At 46.6% G+C, this 14,440-nt stretch overlaps 1 protein-coding gene across 1 annotated transcript in view; it reads left to right on the top strand.

Annotated features, from left to right (window-relative positions):
- Positions 1-14,440, top strand: part of PCDH15 (protocadherin related 15) — a 326,536-nt gene that overhangs the window by 176,588 nt on the left and 135,508 nt on the right. The window contains exons 13-15 of the mRNA XM_009637544.2: positions 984-1,177; positions 6,970-7,102; positions 12,871-12,950. Of these exons, the coding sequence (XP_009635839.1) occupies positions 984-1,177; positions 6,970-7,102; positions 12,871-12,950 (407 nt within the window). The remainder of the gene's footprint in view (positions 1-983; positions 1,178-6,969; positions 7,103-12,870; positions 12,951-14,440) is intronic.

The raw sequence follows: 14,440 nt of genomic DNA, 5'->3' as shown, positions 1-14,440 counted from the left end.
TGAACGGGAGGAAGAACTTGTTGACTGTGAGGGTGCCCGAGCCCTGGCCCAGGCTGCCCAGGGGGGCTGTGGAGTCTCCTTCTCTGGAGATCTTCAACCCCCGCCTGGCCGCTGTCCTGTGCCCCCTGCTGTGGGTGAGCCTGCTTGGGCAGGGGGGTGGCACTGGGTGAGCTCCCGAGGGCCCTGCCAGCCCTTCTGGGATTCGGTGATATAGAAGAAATGCTACATGCGGGAGTCATCACGGTCCCAGCAGAGGGAGGGTGTAGAGGCAGCACAGTACAGAAGCACGAGCTCAGTTGCGTTCATGGGGCGGCGCTGGGATTGCCCCGCAAGCACAGCCTTTCGGGTAGGTGGGCTCACCACTGCCTTGCACGGTGATGATGCGCGTGATCGTGCCTCCTACGTGTGTATCCGTAGGGGAACTGCAGCCGTTTCCCTTCCGCTCGGCTTCCTTTAGGGTGTGTGCATATGTGAGTAACGCGAATTGTTCTCTGGTTCCGCACAACGAGGGCTTGGAATGCAAGACCTGGATGTTAGGACTTCGGGTGGTAACAAGGCTGTCACTTTGAAGAGTGTAGAGAAGGATGGGAACTTCCAGTGATGAAATACAATCCTCTTGTTAGCTTTGCGGCACAATCAGTATCTCCCCATTCCTCCCCCCCTTTTTTAGGAAGTATTATAAATTCCAATCCACAGAGAGTAAACTTGGTCTTTAATTAGTTTTCATAATTCGTGTCTTAAAATAAGTTGCTTGCAATCTTCGGTAAGCAGTTTTTCTCTGCTTCATGATGTTTTTACACCTATTATCCTTCATTTAAATTGTATCCTGGTTGTACAGTAATTAGAAATTACAGCATATGTTACAGGTGTTCACGCTTTCCCTCATCTCTGCTTCCTCTACCCCTACTGAGTTGCCTTATAAAAATAACTCTGAAACTACAACCCTGAACCATGCCTGCTGACATTCTGGTTTTGAATTGCAGCTCACCGCTGTAGATGCGGACGAGGGACCCAATGGACAGATAGTATATGAAATTTTGGCTGGGGATCAGGGAGACTTCACCATCAATGACCGAACAGGCCTTATCACCATTGCTCCGGGAGTTGTGTTGGCAGTGGGGCGATCCTACGCTCTCACTGTCAAAGCGTCGGATAGCGCTCCTCCTGCGCAGAGAAGGTAATTCATCTCCTAATGACACTAATGTTTTAATCGGTGCTTAGCAGCGCGTACGAAGTGTGGCACGCCCTCCTGTCTGTAGCTCCGCGCTGGAATACAATTCAATGTCTTCTGTCTGGTGGAAGGATCACATTTTGGAAAAGTGTCGCATTGGAAGTCTCTCACTTTTTGTTCCTTATTTATATTTTTCTTACAGTACACAGCTGTCACTATTTCATTTGCTTGCCGTGGTCTACTGTTCAAAAGTTCTCATGTTGTGTTATCGGTGTGCATGCCCATTTATTATTAGAAATTGAAGCGGAGGGATGTAAGGAAGAAAGCGAGCGAGAAGGGAGGTGCTTTGGGGTCCAAACGCAGCTTGCTGTGGTGTAGAAGGGGTCAGAAATAGCCTGGTTGCTGAGCTGAGACCTTCTCTCCGGGTATAGGGTGTGCGAGGTCACCCGGACACGGCGTGCTGTGGAGGTACCCGAGAGCTGTGCCGGGGTGAGCGGGGCTCCCACTAAGTTCTAGGTTCTCACTGGCAGAGCTATTTCTGTTCTCCATCAGCTGACAGAGAAGAGCAGCTTGCGCATTTAGGATGGATAGAATAGGATGCTCTCAAAAAAAAATAAAGATATGAAGTCCTGCTTTTGGGGGGGGGAGGGCGGTGTGTGCATGAAAGCGGCTCTCATGATCTGGGCCTGGTATTGATAATGTGACAGCCTCGTTGTCCAGAGGATGACAGAGAGGAACAGTAGTTTCCAGCATTTAAATCTCCCACAAACCTCATTTCTTTTCCTCAAATGGGGAATGTGAGAAAGCAAGCGAATACAAAAGTGGAATTTCAGCCGTTGGCTTTTCCTCAGGACCTGCTGCTTCTGTCATGTCTCCAAGAAAGCAGCTCGTACTGTTCTGCACCTATTTTATAGTTGCGTTTTCCAATCACCGAAGTATTCAGATTGTTAGATTGTTCATAAAACTCATATCTGGTAACACAAGCCTTCTGATTGAATTTTCTTCTCCTTCTGTTGCTCGCTTCCTTGGTAAGCCCTCTCTTAGGGTAGCTTGATCGTAGGCTGTTAGTAGTGCGGAGGAGAAGATTGTGGACTATTATGTGCTTACTTTTGTGTAGTCCTAGCACAGTATTAAAGTGGAAGAGAAAAATCAATAATGCCACTTCAGAGAGCTTCCGAACCCAGCCGCGTGGCCCCAACAGCAGTAGCCCCTACAATACAGCTTTGATTGCTATCAGCTCCTTTTGTGTTTGAGAAATCTTTATATTGTCCAAAAATACATACTTCTGATGATGTATGTTGGGAGCGTGTGCTTCCTCCTCTGAAAACGTCGTTGCTGCAATCATCTTCAGAAGTGGGAAAGCTCTCTTTTTCTTGTCGTTTCTGCTTGTCTCCCCTTTCATGGAATTACAGCAAATTTGTTTCATAGCTTTTAATGTGTATTCCAAAGCCCACTCCATCTAGGCAGTATGCCCGTAGCTGGGGTGGGTGGCCCTGGGGCCAGCCTGGCCTTGACCTGAGGTGTATTTGGGGCCTGGAGCTGGTTTTTCTGTGTCTGTGAAAGCTAAAAAGTTATGGGGAGGGCCAGTGGAGCTTCAGCGAGGTGCCGGGGAAAAAGAATGTGGACAACTCTTACTGTCTGGTAAGGGACATTTGGGTAAGAAGGTTTTGCTGTCTTTCTGATGTTTATTTCTGTAAGGCTGGAAAAGCAGAAATGAGCTGGTAGTGCTTCCAGCAGCCTCCTACCGTTTTATGCGGAGAAAAGCCAGGGACACCTCATGTGAGCTACAGCCCCGAGGTCTGTAAAACTGTCCTTTTGCATCTCCTTCATGCCTGCCTTCTGGCTGTGAGGTGGCTGTACCTCGCAGTCGGGGTTGTATGGATCTTCGTGCTCCTTCTAACGTCATCAGGTTGTGTTAGGGGGTTCGCGTTCCCTCGGTGGACGCAGTAACCGGTGTTGGAAACTTCTAGGATAGGCTAGGTCTAGCCAGCCATTCTGTACCTGTGCAGGCAGGAAGCTCTGTGCCCTGTAAAATAAATAAATCAAGGATTTTAATGGAGTTTTAAATATTATGTGTTCTTTCCCCAGATCTGGGTTCTGCTGCAGGACTTACCAGGCTAACTGTACTCATGTGCAAACTGGCTGGGTTTTAGTTCTCCCCTTGCTTATGCACAAAGCAAGACCAAACTACCAAACCTGGCTCAGGAACCATAGCTCTGCAGCCTTTGTGAGCACAAATTTAAATTCAGATGCATTCTGTGTAGCTTTTTTTGCATAGGATGACACATTAAATTCTTGGCGGGTGACTGCATAAAACAAGATATTTTGTTGAGTATTAAAGTTCCTATCTATAGCAAGCGTCATTAACGTGAGTTAGTGAGGTGTGTTTAAGTACACTTATGTACTTTAAGTATATTTAACTTTCTACAGAGTGTAAAAGTTTAAAGATGACATCTAGCTTTTTAGAATTGAAATTATAGTTAAGCGTATAGTGATGAACAGTTTCTATTACTGAAAAAAAATGAGAACACTACTTGTAAAATCAAAGCATTTCATTTCAGCCCTTAGCCTTTTCACCATGGACCTCAGACTCCTGTCCAGGGGAAGCATTTCACTCAGTGAAAACAGATTTATTTGCCAGATCAAGTCCAGTCAAGCAAGTACTTGATCGTGAGATTATTGAAGTGCATAGAGGAACAGTGCCCTATTTCTTTGACTTGCATATGCAGACGTTGTTTGGCCAAAGATATATCGCTCCACATATATGTACATATAAATACATATATTCTTTATACATTTTACAATCCAGTTGTATGTGGACAGCCCATGGAGGTAAAGCAGAGGCAGGGACACAGTCTCGGTGACTTGCTGACCACGCTTCCCTGGCGTCGCCGCTTGGCTGGAGCTGCGTAAAAGCCGTATTCCCACGCCTGTGCGAGCTCGTGAGCGCTGTTCAGTTCCTGAGCACTGTTCTGTTCGCAGCGTTAGAACACCCACTGTGGTTGCTGGAAGGCTCAACAACATCTCCACCTCCTTCCCCATGCCAGAGTAGATTTTGCCAACCACCTAAATGGGCTGTCTAGGACACACACGAAACAAATGGGTTAAATTGCAAAGTGCTAATCCAAAAGGGATTGGAAATGAAAAAAAAGATGGCCACTGAATGTTGTAGTGCTTTTAGTTTGCAGACTATTAGGGCTTTATTTTGTGATCTTATCTTACAGACTTGAAGAAGGTTTGCTTCAGAATCTTTTTTTTTTTTTTTATCATAGAATTGTAGAATCATTTAGGTTGGAAAAGACCTTGAAGATCATCAAGTCCAACCGTTCCCCTAACTCTGCCATCCCACCACTAAACCCTGTCCCTAAGCAAAGACCTTGATAGACAATACCTCAGCTTGGGTATTACTGAGGTGCAGTAGGGTCAGGAAAACAATGGTACAGAACATCGTATTTTTATTAAATATTCAGCAGTGGAAGAAAATGTGTACTAAACCACAGCCCTGTGGATGTGTGTATCATACACGGACAGCAGCTATCTCAAGAAGATCTGCAGCCCCAGTGCTCAAGTGACATTTTGTCTGCCAGTGCGTTGTGTCTGTTGTTGAGCATTTGGTGACAGTATTTGTTTTACTCCAATAATGTAAGCGTGGAACATCCATTCAGAGAGAGTAGTGGGGTATGAGGGAGGATTTTAAAATAGAGAAGATGACAGGAAAGTGACTGTAGTTTATAAGGAGGTAACCTACACCGAATGATCAACCTGAGTTGTAATTGTCTTCAAACGCCCGAGGATGTGACCGGCAGGAAGGCTCCCATCGTTCACCGACACGTTTTGGTGCAAGTTACCCACTTGTTCAAAGTCTGGTTAAATCGAAGAAGGACCAGGCTGTTATGTTGAAAGCAGTAGGGTCCTCATCCCCTGTACTTGTAGATGACCACGAATCCGGCACTGGCTCCAGAGAGACGCGGCTGTGGCCAAGCAGCACCCGCAGCATCGCTGCCCGTGGGAAGCTCGGGACTGCCCGGCACTGCTGGTGGCCGGGTGTTTGGGGCACAGACGGGTGTTTGCTAGGCTGTCGTGACATGGGTAGTGGTGGAGCAGCTGAACCTTTGAGGCTCGTTAGAGACAACTTGTATATATTGTTAATGAATAGGTGGTGGGTTGACCTTGGCCAACTGCTAGGTACCCTCCCAGCCGCACGCTCACTGCCCCTCCTCGACAGGACAGGGGAGAAGGTGGGGTGAGAAAGCTCATGGGTTGAGATAAAGACAGGGAGGTCAGTTACCAGCTACCATCACGGGCAAAACAGACCTGACTTGGGTAAAATTAATTTAACGTACGGCCTTCCACCAAGGTCCCCCCTGCGGGAGTGTCTGCTCCGGCACCTGGACCACCTCCTCCTCCTCCTCCTCTCCTCCTTGCTGCTCGCAGGGCTCGTCCTTACACTTTTTTTCCCTCATTTTCCTCGTTTGGTGTTTTTCCCCTTCTTAAATCTGTTTCCCCAGAGGTGTGTTGGTTTGGTGTTTAATGAATTCTGTTGGTTATCACAGAAGCTGTTTCAACTAAAATATATGCAGTAGTTTCTGGTAAGAGTTTTTCAGAATGCTCTTGAGTTTGCTAGCCCTGCAAGAAGCAAGGCTGCTGCTTCTCCCTTCTCTCCCCCTCCCTAAAAATATGGGACATCTCCCTTTGTCCTGGAGCGGTTTCATTCCTTCAGCCCTAAAGCTTGAGATTTGTCGAAGAGCTTACGGGGAGGAAATCTGCGTAATGCTTGGTCTCCTCAGGACTTTGGTCTGGGGCAGGGGCACAGATTTAATGTTCAGGACAGGAGGCAATCAGGATAACTGAGCAAAGATGCAAGAGAAAGGTCACTTTAAGCCAAATTCTAAATCTCTAAATCTCCAGTTCAGGGAGACTTTTGGCTACCTTTCTAACTTTGGGGCAGTGCGATAGCAAGTGCCTGTACGGCCTGGTCTTTGCAGGGGTCAGTGTTTCCAGAAGAGCTTTTGGCTTGAGGCTGGCATGGTTATTGTGGGGGGTTTGGGTTAGTTGGAGGGTTTGCAAGGTTTTGTAGCCTCCCGTATCACCATGGCTTGCTAGTCAGATGTGGGCCAGGGTTTGCCAGGCTTCCTTGGTGGGTTTTGTAGCCCCCCGTATCACTGTGGCTCACTAGTCAGACGTGGGCCTGGGTTTGCCGGGCTTCCTTGGTGGGTTTTGTAGCCCCCCCGCATCGCCGTGGCTCACTAGTCAGACGTGGGCCTGGGTTTACCTGTGCGAACCAGAGTATTGACGCAGCCTACTACGGAGTCGTGTACATCAGTCATCTTCCAGCGCGACTCTCGCCATGAGCGTTTTCTGTCCTCTCTCTTCCCAAGAAAGGTGGGAAACGGAACAACAGCAGGGATGCTCCAGGCGTGTGCATTGTGCTTGGCAGGAGCAGTTACCATCTCGGAATTTGTCATCCTCTCCTAGAGGACACGGTATTGCTAGAGGACGAGGAGGCGGCTTTTTATGGGGAGTGTGGCACTGACATCTTACGGTTTTGTTTTTCAAAGCATGCTTGGGCTACTTCTAAAGAAATGATGTAGCTTTCCTTCTGTAAATGTGCCAGCCTGCTTTGGTTTCGATGCAGAATGAAAAGTATGTCCTGAAGGCTTTGAAGGAGCAAGGGGAGGTTGTTAGAACACATAGTGTATAAAACAGACGTTGTTGCTTGCCTTGTGTTTGTTGATTTATTGATTTTGACTGGCTTTGACGACCTTTTTTTTTTTTTCCCCCCCCCCCTCACCTTGCAGGAGCTCTATTACCACTGTTTACATCGAGGTCCTTCCGCCCAACAACCAGAGCCCTCCCCGCTTTCCCCAGCTGATGTACAGCCTTGAAGTCAGCGAGGCCATGAGAATCGGAGCCGTTTTGTTAAACCTGCAGGTACAGCTGCTTCCCCGTAAGCCTTTACCGCGTTCCTTCTGCTTGTGTCCATGCCATGCAGAGCCCAGTCCTCGCATATAGGGCAAAAGGACAGCTTAGAGGGGTGGAAAATTATTTAATTGTAGTAAGTATCTCCTGTTACATGGACCATATAGGAAAAGTGCTTACTCGGATATTTCTGTAACTTCTTGTTTGTGTTAAATGTGCTAAAAGGTACTGCGGGCTGCACATGGGACTGAACTATAGGAGGAAAAAAAATCATGAATGGCTCAAAACTCGAAATGCCTGTGATTCCTTATGTCAGAATCTCTATAAATATGTTTGCCAGCAAATCAGAGGAGCTTAGGACCTTCTGCACCTCATTCACACGGAATTTCTGCAAGATTTTTGGCACTCAGCCTTCTTTAGCCTAGAATTTTTGAGAAGCATCTGAAGATCTTTGCTCCTCTCGGTGTATCTAACAACTGCCACTAACAGGCGACCGAAAAGCAGAGCTCCCTGTGCTAACTGGCCGCCCGATGGAGCTCTGCAAGCAGAAGCAGCGAAGCACCTTAGTCCAGTGTTGCTTAGAAATAATGCTGCACTGACAAACTTTGCAGGCCCAGCTTGCTTCTCCGTCCGCCACTTAATATATCCGCCTTCTCCTCGCTTATTTTCTGTCCCCTGAGCTGTTGCCGCGCTGTGTTCCATCCGTGTGTCTTGAAAGCCAGCTGTGACAAGTAGGCGGATAAATTACAACTCTTCGGATGGGTTTTGGAGGGGGGATCAGGAACTTAATGTTACTATGAAATAATTATGGCCTCAAGTCCAAAGCAATAAACTGAGGACAGCACGCGCGCTTGAGCGCGGTCCTCTCTCCTGCAAAGGTGATAGCGTTATCCAGACTTTGCATAAAGGCGTTCAGAGGAAGAAGACTGGGGACACCTCAGCTCAACAGAAACCCTAGAGAGCAATGGCCTTACCTGCTTTAGGCCAGCGTAGCTCTGTGGAAGGCTGCTGAACTCGGTGGAATTGGGTCAGTTCATATCAGCTGAAGCGTGCAGCTCTGTGTTCAGTAAATGCATGGAAGAAGCAGCATTTAAGCTAAAGTGTGTGAAATAAAGGAATTCGTAATTAAGTCGCTGATGCGGGTAAATGGGTAAATTTCTATTAAAATCATTTGCTGATGAGTGAATGATTAAAATTATTATGGATGGTTAAGCTGATGCAGTCACCTGCGCTGAGGGAGGCTGACTCATTTAGCTCCGTGCTGAAAATGAACTTCTGGCATGAATCGAAGAGCCACGCTGTTCAGGAGCTGACTCCTCGCTGGTGGGGACGCTTGGCTTTGGAAACCCCAAAGAGTAACGGAGCCAGGAGCATCCTGAGAAATAGGAACGTTTGTGGTCACTTGCCAGGTGCTGCAATATCAGGCTGAAGACCTGGGTGATCTTCGGGGGCAGAAGCCATGAGCAGGTTTTAGTGATTTTACACAATTCCGGTGATGGGGCGGAGGTTGTTCTCCTGGCGAGCGTTCTGGTGATAGAGTGGGGGCTGTTCTCCCGGCAAGCGTTCCGGTGATGGGGCAGAGGTTGTTCTCCCGGCGAGTGTTCTGGTGATAGAGTGGGGGCTGTTCTCCCGGCAAGTGTTTGGGTGATGGAGCAGGGCTAAATGCCCACGATCTCCAGAAATGACCAGTTACTGTGTTTGGGGAAGTGTGAAATGCATCAGATCGTTCTCAGAGCTTTGGAAACGCATAGGAAATGTTGTCTTTACTTATTGTTACTGCAATGTAGATTTATCTTCAATATTACCAATATGCTGTGTGTTACTTGAATTCAGCTAGACCATTTCTGTTTATGAAAAATACTTAATTGTTTGGCTTCATCCCCAGGGGATTAGTCAAAGGCTGTATCTCTTGCAGGGCTGGTGGCCCTTGCCTGAAATGCGGATGCGTTGCCTTACAGCACTAGTTCAGCTGCCTCGTTCTGCATTAATACGCCCGTCTGTATTACAGGCCCTCTCTTGTGCGGAGTATGTTTCCGTCTTCATCTTTTTTTATTCCCCCTGTAAAATTGTCCGGGACATTTTAAACATTCATAAACTGAGCATTGAAGCTTATGAAGTCTCGTGCTGTCTTTTCCAAGCAAACAGAAAGTCACCAGTTGGGCATCTTGGGGGTTGTGGGGGGTATTACCAATAGCTTAAGGGGCTGCCTGTGTTCCACGGGTAACGTGGAACATTACCAGACCTCAAATATTTAACAAGTGTTTTCAATTTTCACACTGGCTTTTTCTTCCATGAGTAGTCTTGTCAATACATTAAGTGTTTAAGTGAGTTAAAGCATGTTTGGCTTGGTGCGGTAGGGTTACGAGGTTCAGCTTTTATATCTTCCCCTTAATAATCTTTCGTTAGTGTTGCATACAGCGTGAGGATTACAAAAACCGTGGAAGAGCAAGCGAGTTGTCTTAAATATTCCAGAGTTAGTAAATCTGAAGATCTGCAAAACATCCGTGTCGACAGCAGTGCAAATGCAGCTGTTTAAAATTTGCCTATTAGACTTGAAAATACGTGTTCTAAAAATAACGTTTACTTTCTCCTTTTCCATTAAAATTTTCCATGCAGATGATGGGAGGTTATATTTTTTCTTATAGTATTGTTTATTTTATAAAGTACCCAGTCGATCGTGACTGGTGTTTTAATTAACAACATTTCAGATTAAGCAATGCAACATTAAATGATTTCCTCAGTATTAATTTGTAAATAAACCCCAGAGTTTATTGCATGCCTGGGAGGCATTTCTTGCTTCGTGTTCTGCCAGCCATTATTAATTAAAATATGCAAATAGCATAATTTTTCTGGGAGTCTGCAAAACAAATAGGCCTGTTATCATGGTCCAGTTCTGTGCTGAGCAAGGAAGCAACATGAAATCACTATGTACAATTTATGAAGTCACTGTAAGGAATTAATCTGGGGAAGAGTAGGGAGAGACTGCTCCTTCCTCATGTTCAAGCCTTCCGTGGTTTTCCTACGCGTGTAAAAACGCACCATCCGTTGGCTTTAAAGAAAACAGAAGTTAAAAAAGAACAGTGATAAACTTTTCCCCCTGATTTTGTAAGCGTGCTGATCGAAAAGTACGTTTTCCTCAGATGTAAGGAGAAATGGAAACGAACTGGAACCAGTCTTTTATTTTCGGTCTTTCTGAAAGTCTCCGGACTTGTTGGGAATGAACGTAGACCATGAACAACCCTCTGAGATACCCTTAAATGTGAAGTGAGGGCAGGATCCCCTGCTGGTAAGGTGAAGAGAATATAGAGGACCACTGAAGTCAGAAGCAACAACATGATTCTGGCGCTTAGGGTAGTCCTCAGAGACCCCAACCAGCCAGCTTCTCGGCATCCGCTGGTTGTATAGTTCCATATTCTTGGCTAACAAGTTTTCACTTCTCTTTATTGACCGTTCGTATCTTCAGCATAGGAACATCTGAATTCCACTCGCGCCCTCGGATGCGCTGGCACCTCCTGTCACTCTGTGCCACCCGTGGATTTTATTAAAAAAATTTTCTATTCTGTCACTGACGTTGTTAATGAAAATATCGATCGGTATTGGAAGAAGTATACATGCCTTTGCAGAATGTAGTCAATACTAAATGCTACCCGCTGCTGTCTGACCTTAATTTTTATGATCAGATTTGTTCTTGCTTAATCCCCTCGTCTGTTTGGAGAACGATCCTGTTTAAACTTGCTTGTGAAAATGTCACGTAAGGCAGCGTGAAAAGCCTTCCTCTGGCGAAGATGCATTACTGCATCCGCGGCTTTTTCCCTGTTTACAAGACCTGTGGTCCTGTTGTAAGGGAAGATTAGATTGCTTCAACACACCCTGTTCTTGAGAAATTTCGCTTGGCGTTATCCATCTCCATGTTGTCATCGCAGGCCCTTACAGATAATTTCATTACTTGTGGTTTTCTGGGAATTGAGCTCTACCTGCCTGGTCTGTGGTTTCCTGGCTCGTTCCTCTGTGAAAGATGCACCTTGTGTTTGCCCTTCAGCGCATTCGTCCTCTGTGAGTTTTCAAAGAAAACTGCTAATGGCTTGGAGATTGCTTCAGCCCATGTTTTATACACTAGGATGAATTTCATCAGGCCTTAATTTCGGCAGATGATTTAACCCTTTGTGGCCACGGTTAATTTTGTTAGCTGCTTGATTGCGGCCGAAACGCAAGACGTGTTAGCTCTGTGACCTTCTCAACATCAGCCTTTCTGCTTTCAGACTGTGGCAAGGTACCGCGCTCCTCCACTTGCCTCTGTGATTTAAACGTTTCTTTGTTCTCCTTCGTATTCTCTTCCATTACAGCTTTGCCTTGACTTTTTCTGGCTCTGTCCCCATATCGTTGTCCTGGCTTTTTCTTTTCGCTGGTCCCTTTCATTGATTTAGCCACTGTTTTCTCTACGCTTCCTTAGGTTACGGCAAGTTGGTCTCTTAGGAGATTCCCTGTTCTGCCTGCAGACTGGAATAGTTTGTGCTTCTGTTCTTAATACCGAGGGGTGGGGGGTGCGTGAGGGGGTGCGAGTGTGATGGTTTTTTCCTTGTTTTCCTCTTTTTGTCTTAAGAACTGCTTTTTAGATGGCCAGCCCAAGGATCCACAGCTTTAAGTGTGGTCTACAGGAAATGCTTATGGAAAATAGATACGGAAAAGGGCAGTTGTTGAAAGACGAGTAACACAACAGTACTCTCGCTTCACTTCCTTTCAGTTTTGCCCTGTCTCCTGTTAAATCCGATCTGCCCTTCTTTGAGCTTGTTGGTTGCCCTTCTTGCATTTCTCACGGCAGTGTTTTCCTTAGTTTTCCTGCCGTAACAGGCTTAATCACTATAGGTTTTGAACGCTAAATAGTTGTAGTTGTGAGACAGTTTGGTGGATGCTATTTTCTCTGAAGAGCACCCAATAGTCTTCTGGGGGAAAAAGTGTGTGTCCACTTGAAGAAAAAAAAAGTAACACTTATATGGCCATTTTTGGAAATAGATTGGCTGAAATTTAACTTCAGAAGCAGTTTACTCAGCTTCTGAAAAGCTGGTCTGTCAGCTAGCTGGTGGGATATACTTGTTTTGGTGCTGTTGTGGAGTCTCCTCTGGAGATCTTCAACCCCCGCCTGGGTGCTGTCCTGTGCCCCCTGCTCTGGGTGAGCCTGCTTGGGCAGGGGGGTGGCACTGGGTGAGCTCCCGAGGGCCCTGCCAGGCTGGGATTCTGGGATTCTGTTAATGGTCCTTCCTGAAGGTCTCATCCTGATCTTCATCCCCCCGCCCCCCAAACAAATTGTGGTGGAGGGTGAGTGCTGCCACATCTACACTGCTCAGCGGAGCCTCAGCAAAGGGACTGGGGATCTGGTGAACTGAGAGAGAGAAGAGCCTGGGTAAGAAGTGGAAATAAAGAATAGGAACGAAGGAGACGAAGCGTTCAGTCTCATCAGTCTGTAGCTGCACGGAAATAAAAGTAATTGAATAAAGCCTGAATTTCCCACTAGGTGTGGCTGTGAGTAGCAATCTGTAAACCTGAAAGTCTGTATTCAGGATGTTGTCGGTTCTCTGTAGGATAAGGACGCTGATGTGCTACAGCTTTATTTTAAGTAGCCTGCCTGTAATTACCGCTGTTGCCTCTAGAAATAGAGAGGTTTGTGTCATTCCTGTAGAGAACTTTAATGGAACTTCAGGGGTTAATTCTCCAGTTTATAAATTGAAGGAAAGGAAAGAAAGCTTTGTAACTGACTTCATTTTATCCTCTTTTTCTCCCTAAAGGCTTTTGATAGAGAGGGTGACCCTATAAGATACCTCATTCAGAATGGAGATCCTCAACAAGTTTTTAATCTCTCTCAAAGGTAAGTGGAAAACCCTTAGAAAATAACTTGTAACTTCTCAGTCAAGTGAATGTGTGTGCTGAGAGCAAAGGAAAAGACTTGCAATCAGACATCTTCAGCTCTTCCTTAGATTGGCTCTTAGGCGTGAATGAAAGCTCTGGGGATGTTATTGCACTCTGGAATTTTTCTCAGGGGATTATTTATTTATTTTAAACACTTTAGTAGGTAAAACTCACCGGGGTGGAAAGATTCTATTTAAAAGAGTGACCACGGATTAATTAAAAACCTTATCCTTGTCAGCTCTTGAAAAATGACAGGGACAATTTTTGCATTCGTTTCCTGCCTCCGAGCATTTTACTCTGTAGCGGAAAGTCTTCTGAGCATTGTTTTAAAATCTTGTTTCCTTAAATTAAATGCCAACTTAAATCAAGTTAGGAAGAGAGGGTACGTAATGAAATCACCAGGTAGGGCTGTGCCTGTCCTACCACTCTGTTCTTTATTTTACCCAAGCAGCTGCTATTTGCACTCCAGAGTGCAAAATCTTTGCTTTGCAGGAGGAAGGGGGGTGACTTCCCGTGGTAGACGACAGGACACAAGTAACCTGGGGCTTATTTGTTCCTGCTGCGGGTACAATTGCAAAAAATTGTTCTAATTTGGTGTTGGGGAGAGCTCGTACTGAAACAGGTCTGTACATTCTGAGTGAGCTCTAGGTTACTCGCCGTGATCAATCTCCCGTATTATGGAGAATCAAATCACTTTAGGAAACAATGTGGAAAAAGCCTTGAAGATCCCGAGGGATGCTGATGCTGTTACCCAGCGAGATTGATGGGCCCTCTAGTAACAGAGACTTGTCCAGCAAGGGAAGGGACAGCTTAGAGAGGAGACTTTCACTGAGGTGGTGAGAGCTGGAAGCGATGTTGGGCTGCCGGGTTTGTTCATTGCTTGGGGCTGGAGTTCTCCGTGCACGTCAGGGCAGGTGAGCTTTGTGATCCGCTCGGGGGAACGCGAGGAGTCATAGCTCCAGCACGGCATGGCTGGGGGGGGGTTCTTCACAAGCGGTGCTAGCAATCCCCCTCTTAACACATAGAGACCTGCTCGTGACCTTTAGAACTTGGGTAACGAGGAGCGGGCCCGCCTACACGAGGGATGCTCCAAAGCGGGGTTACTCAGTAGTTGTTTTGTACAGTTCGTGCTTATTGCAGCCCCGACCACATCGCACCGTAAAAATCCTGATAGTTCTCCATACCAGAAAGACCTAAAAACGTGTGCGAATCGAGGCCGCCTTCTGGCCTGCCAGACCCGTGGGGTGAAGCTGTTCTAGAAGTCGGATCCTAGGCAGCTCCTGGGTCGCCCAGCTTTGGGTGTGAACAGCGTGGCGATACCCAGGGGTCAAGCTGGTAAAGCTGGCGTGCGAATTCACAGCTGGGAATCCAGTCCGAGAGCAGGGAAGGGATCCCTGGTGGGCTCCCTGGCGGCTGCGGGCACAGCCCAGCCCTGCGGCTCCGCGGGCA

The sequence above is a fragment of the Egretta garzetta genome, unplaced genomic scaffold, assembly GCF_000687185.1.
Source record: "Egretta garzetta isolate BGI_Z169 unplaced genomic scaffold, ASM68718v1 scaffold234, whole genome shotgun sequence".
NCBI classification, from domain to species: Eukaryota; Metazoa; Chordata; class Aves; order Pelecaniformes; family Ardeidae; genus Egretta; species Egretta garzetta.
This window is presented reverse-complemented; position numbering and strand designations above follow the sequence as displayed.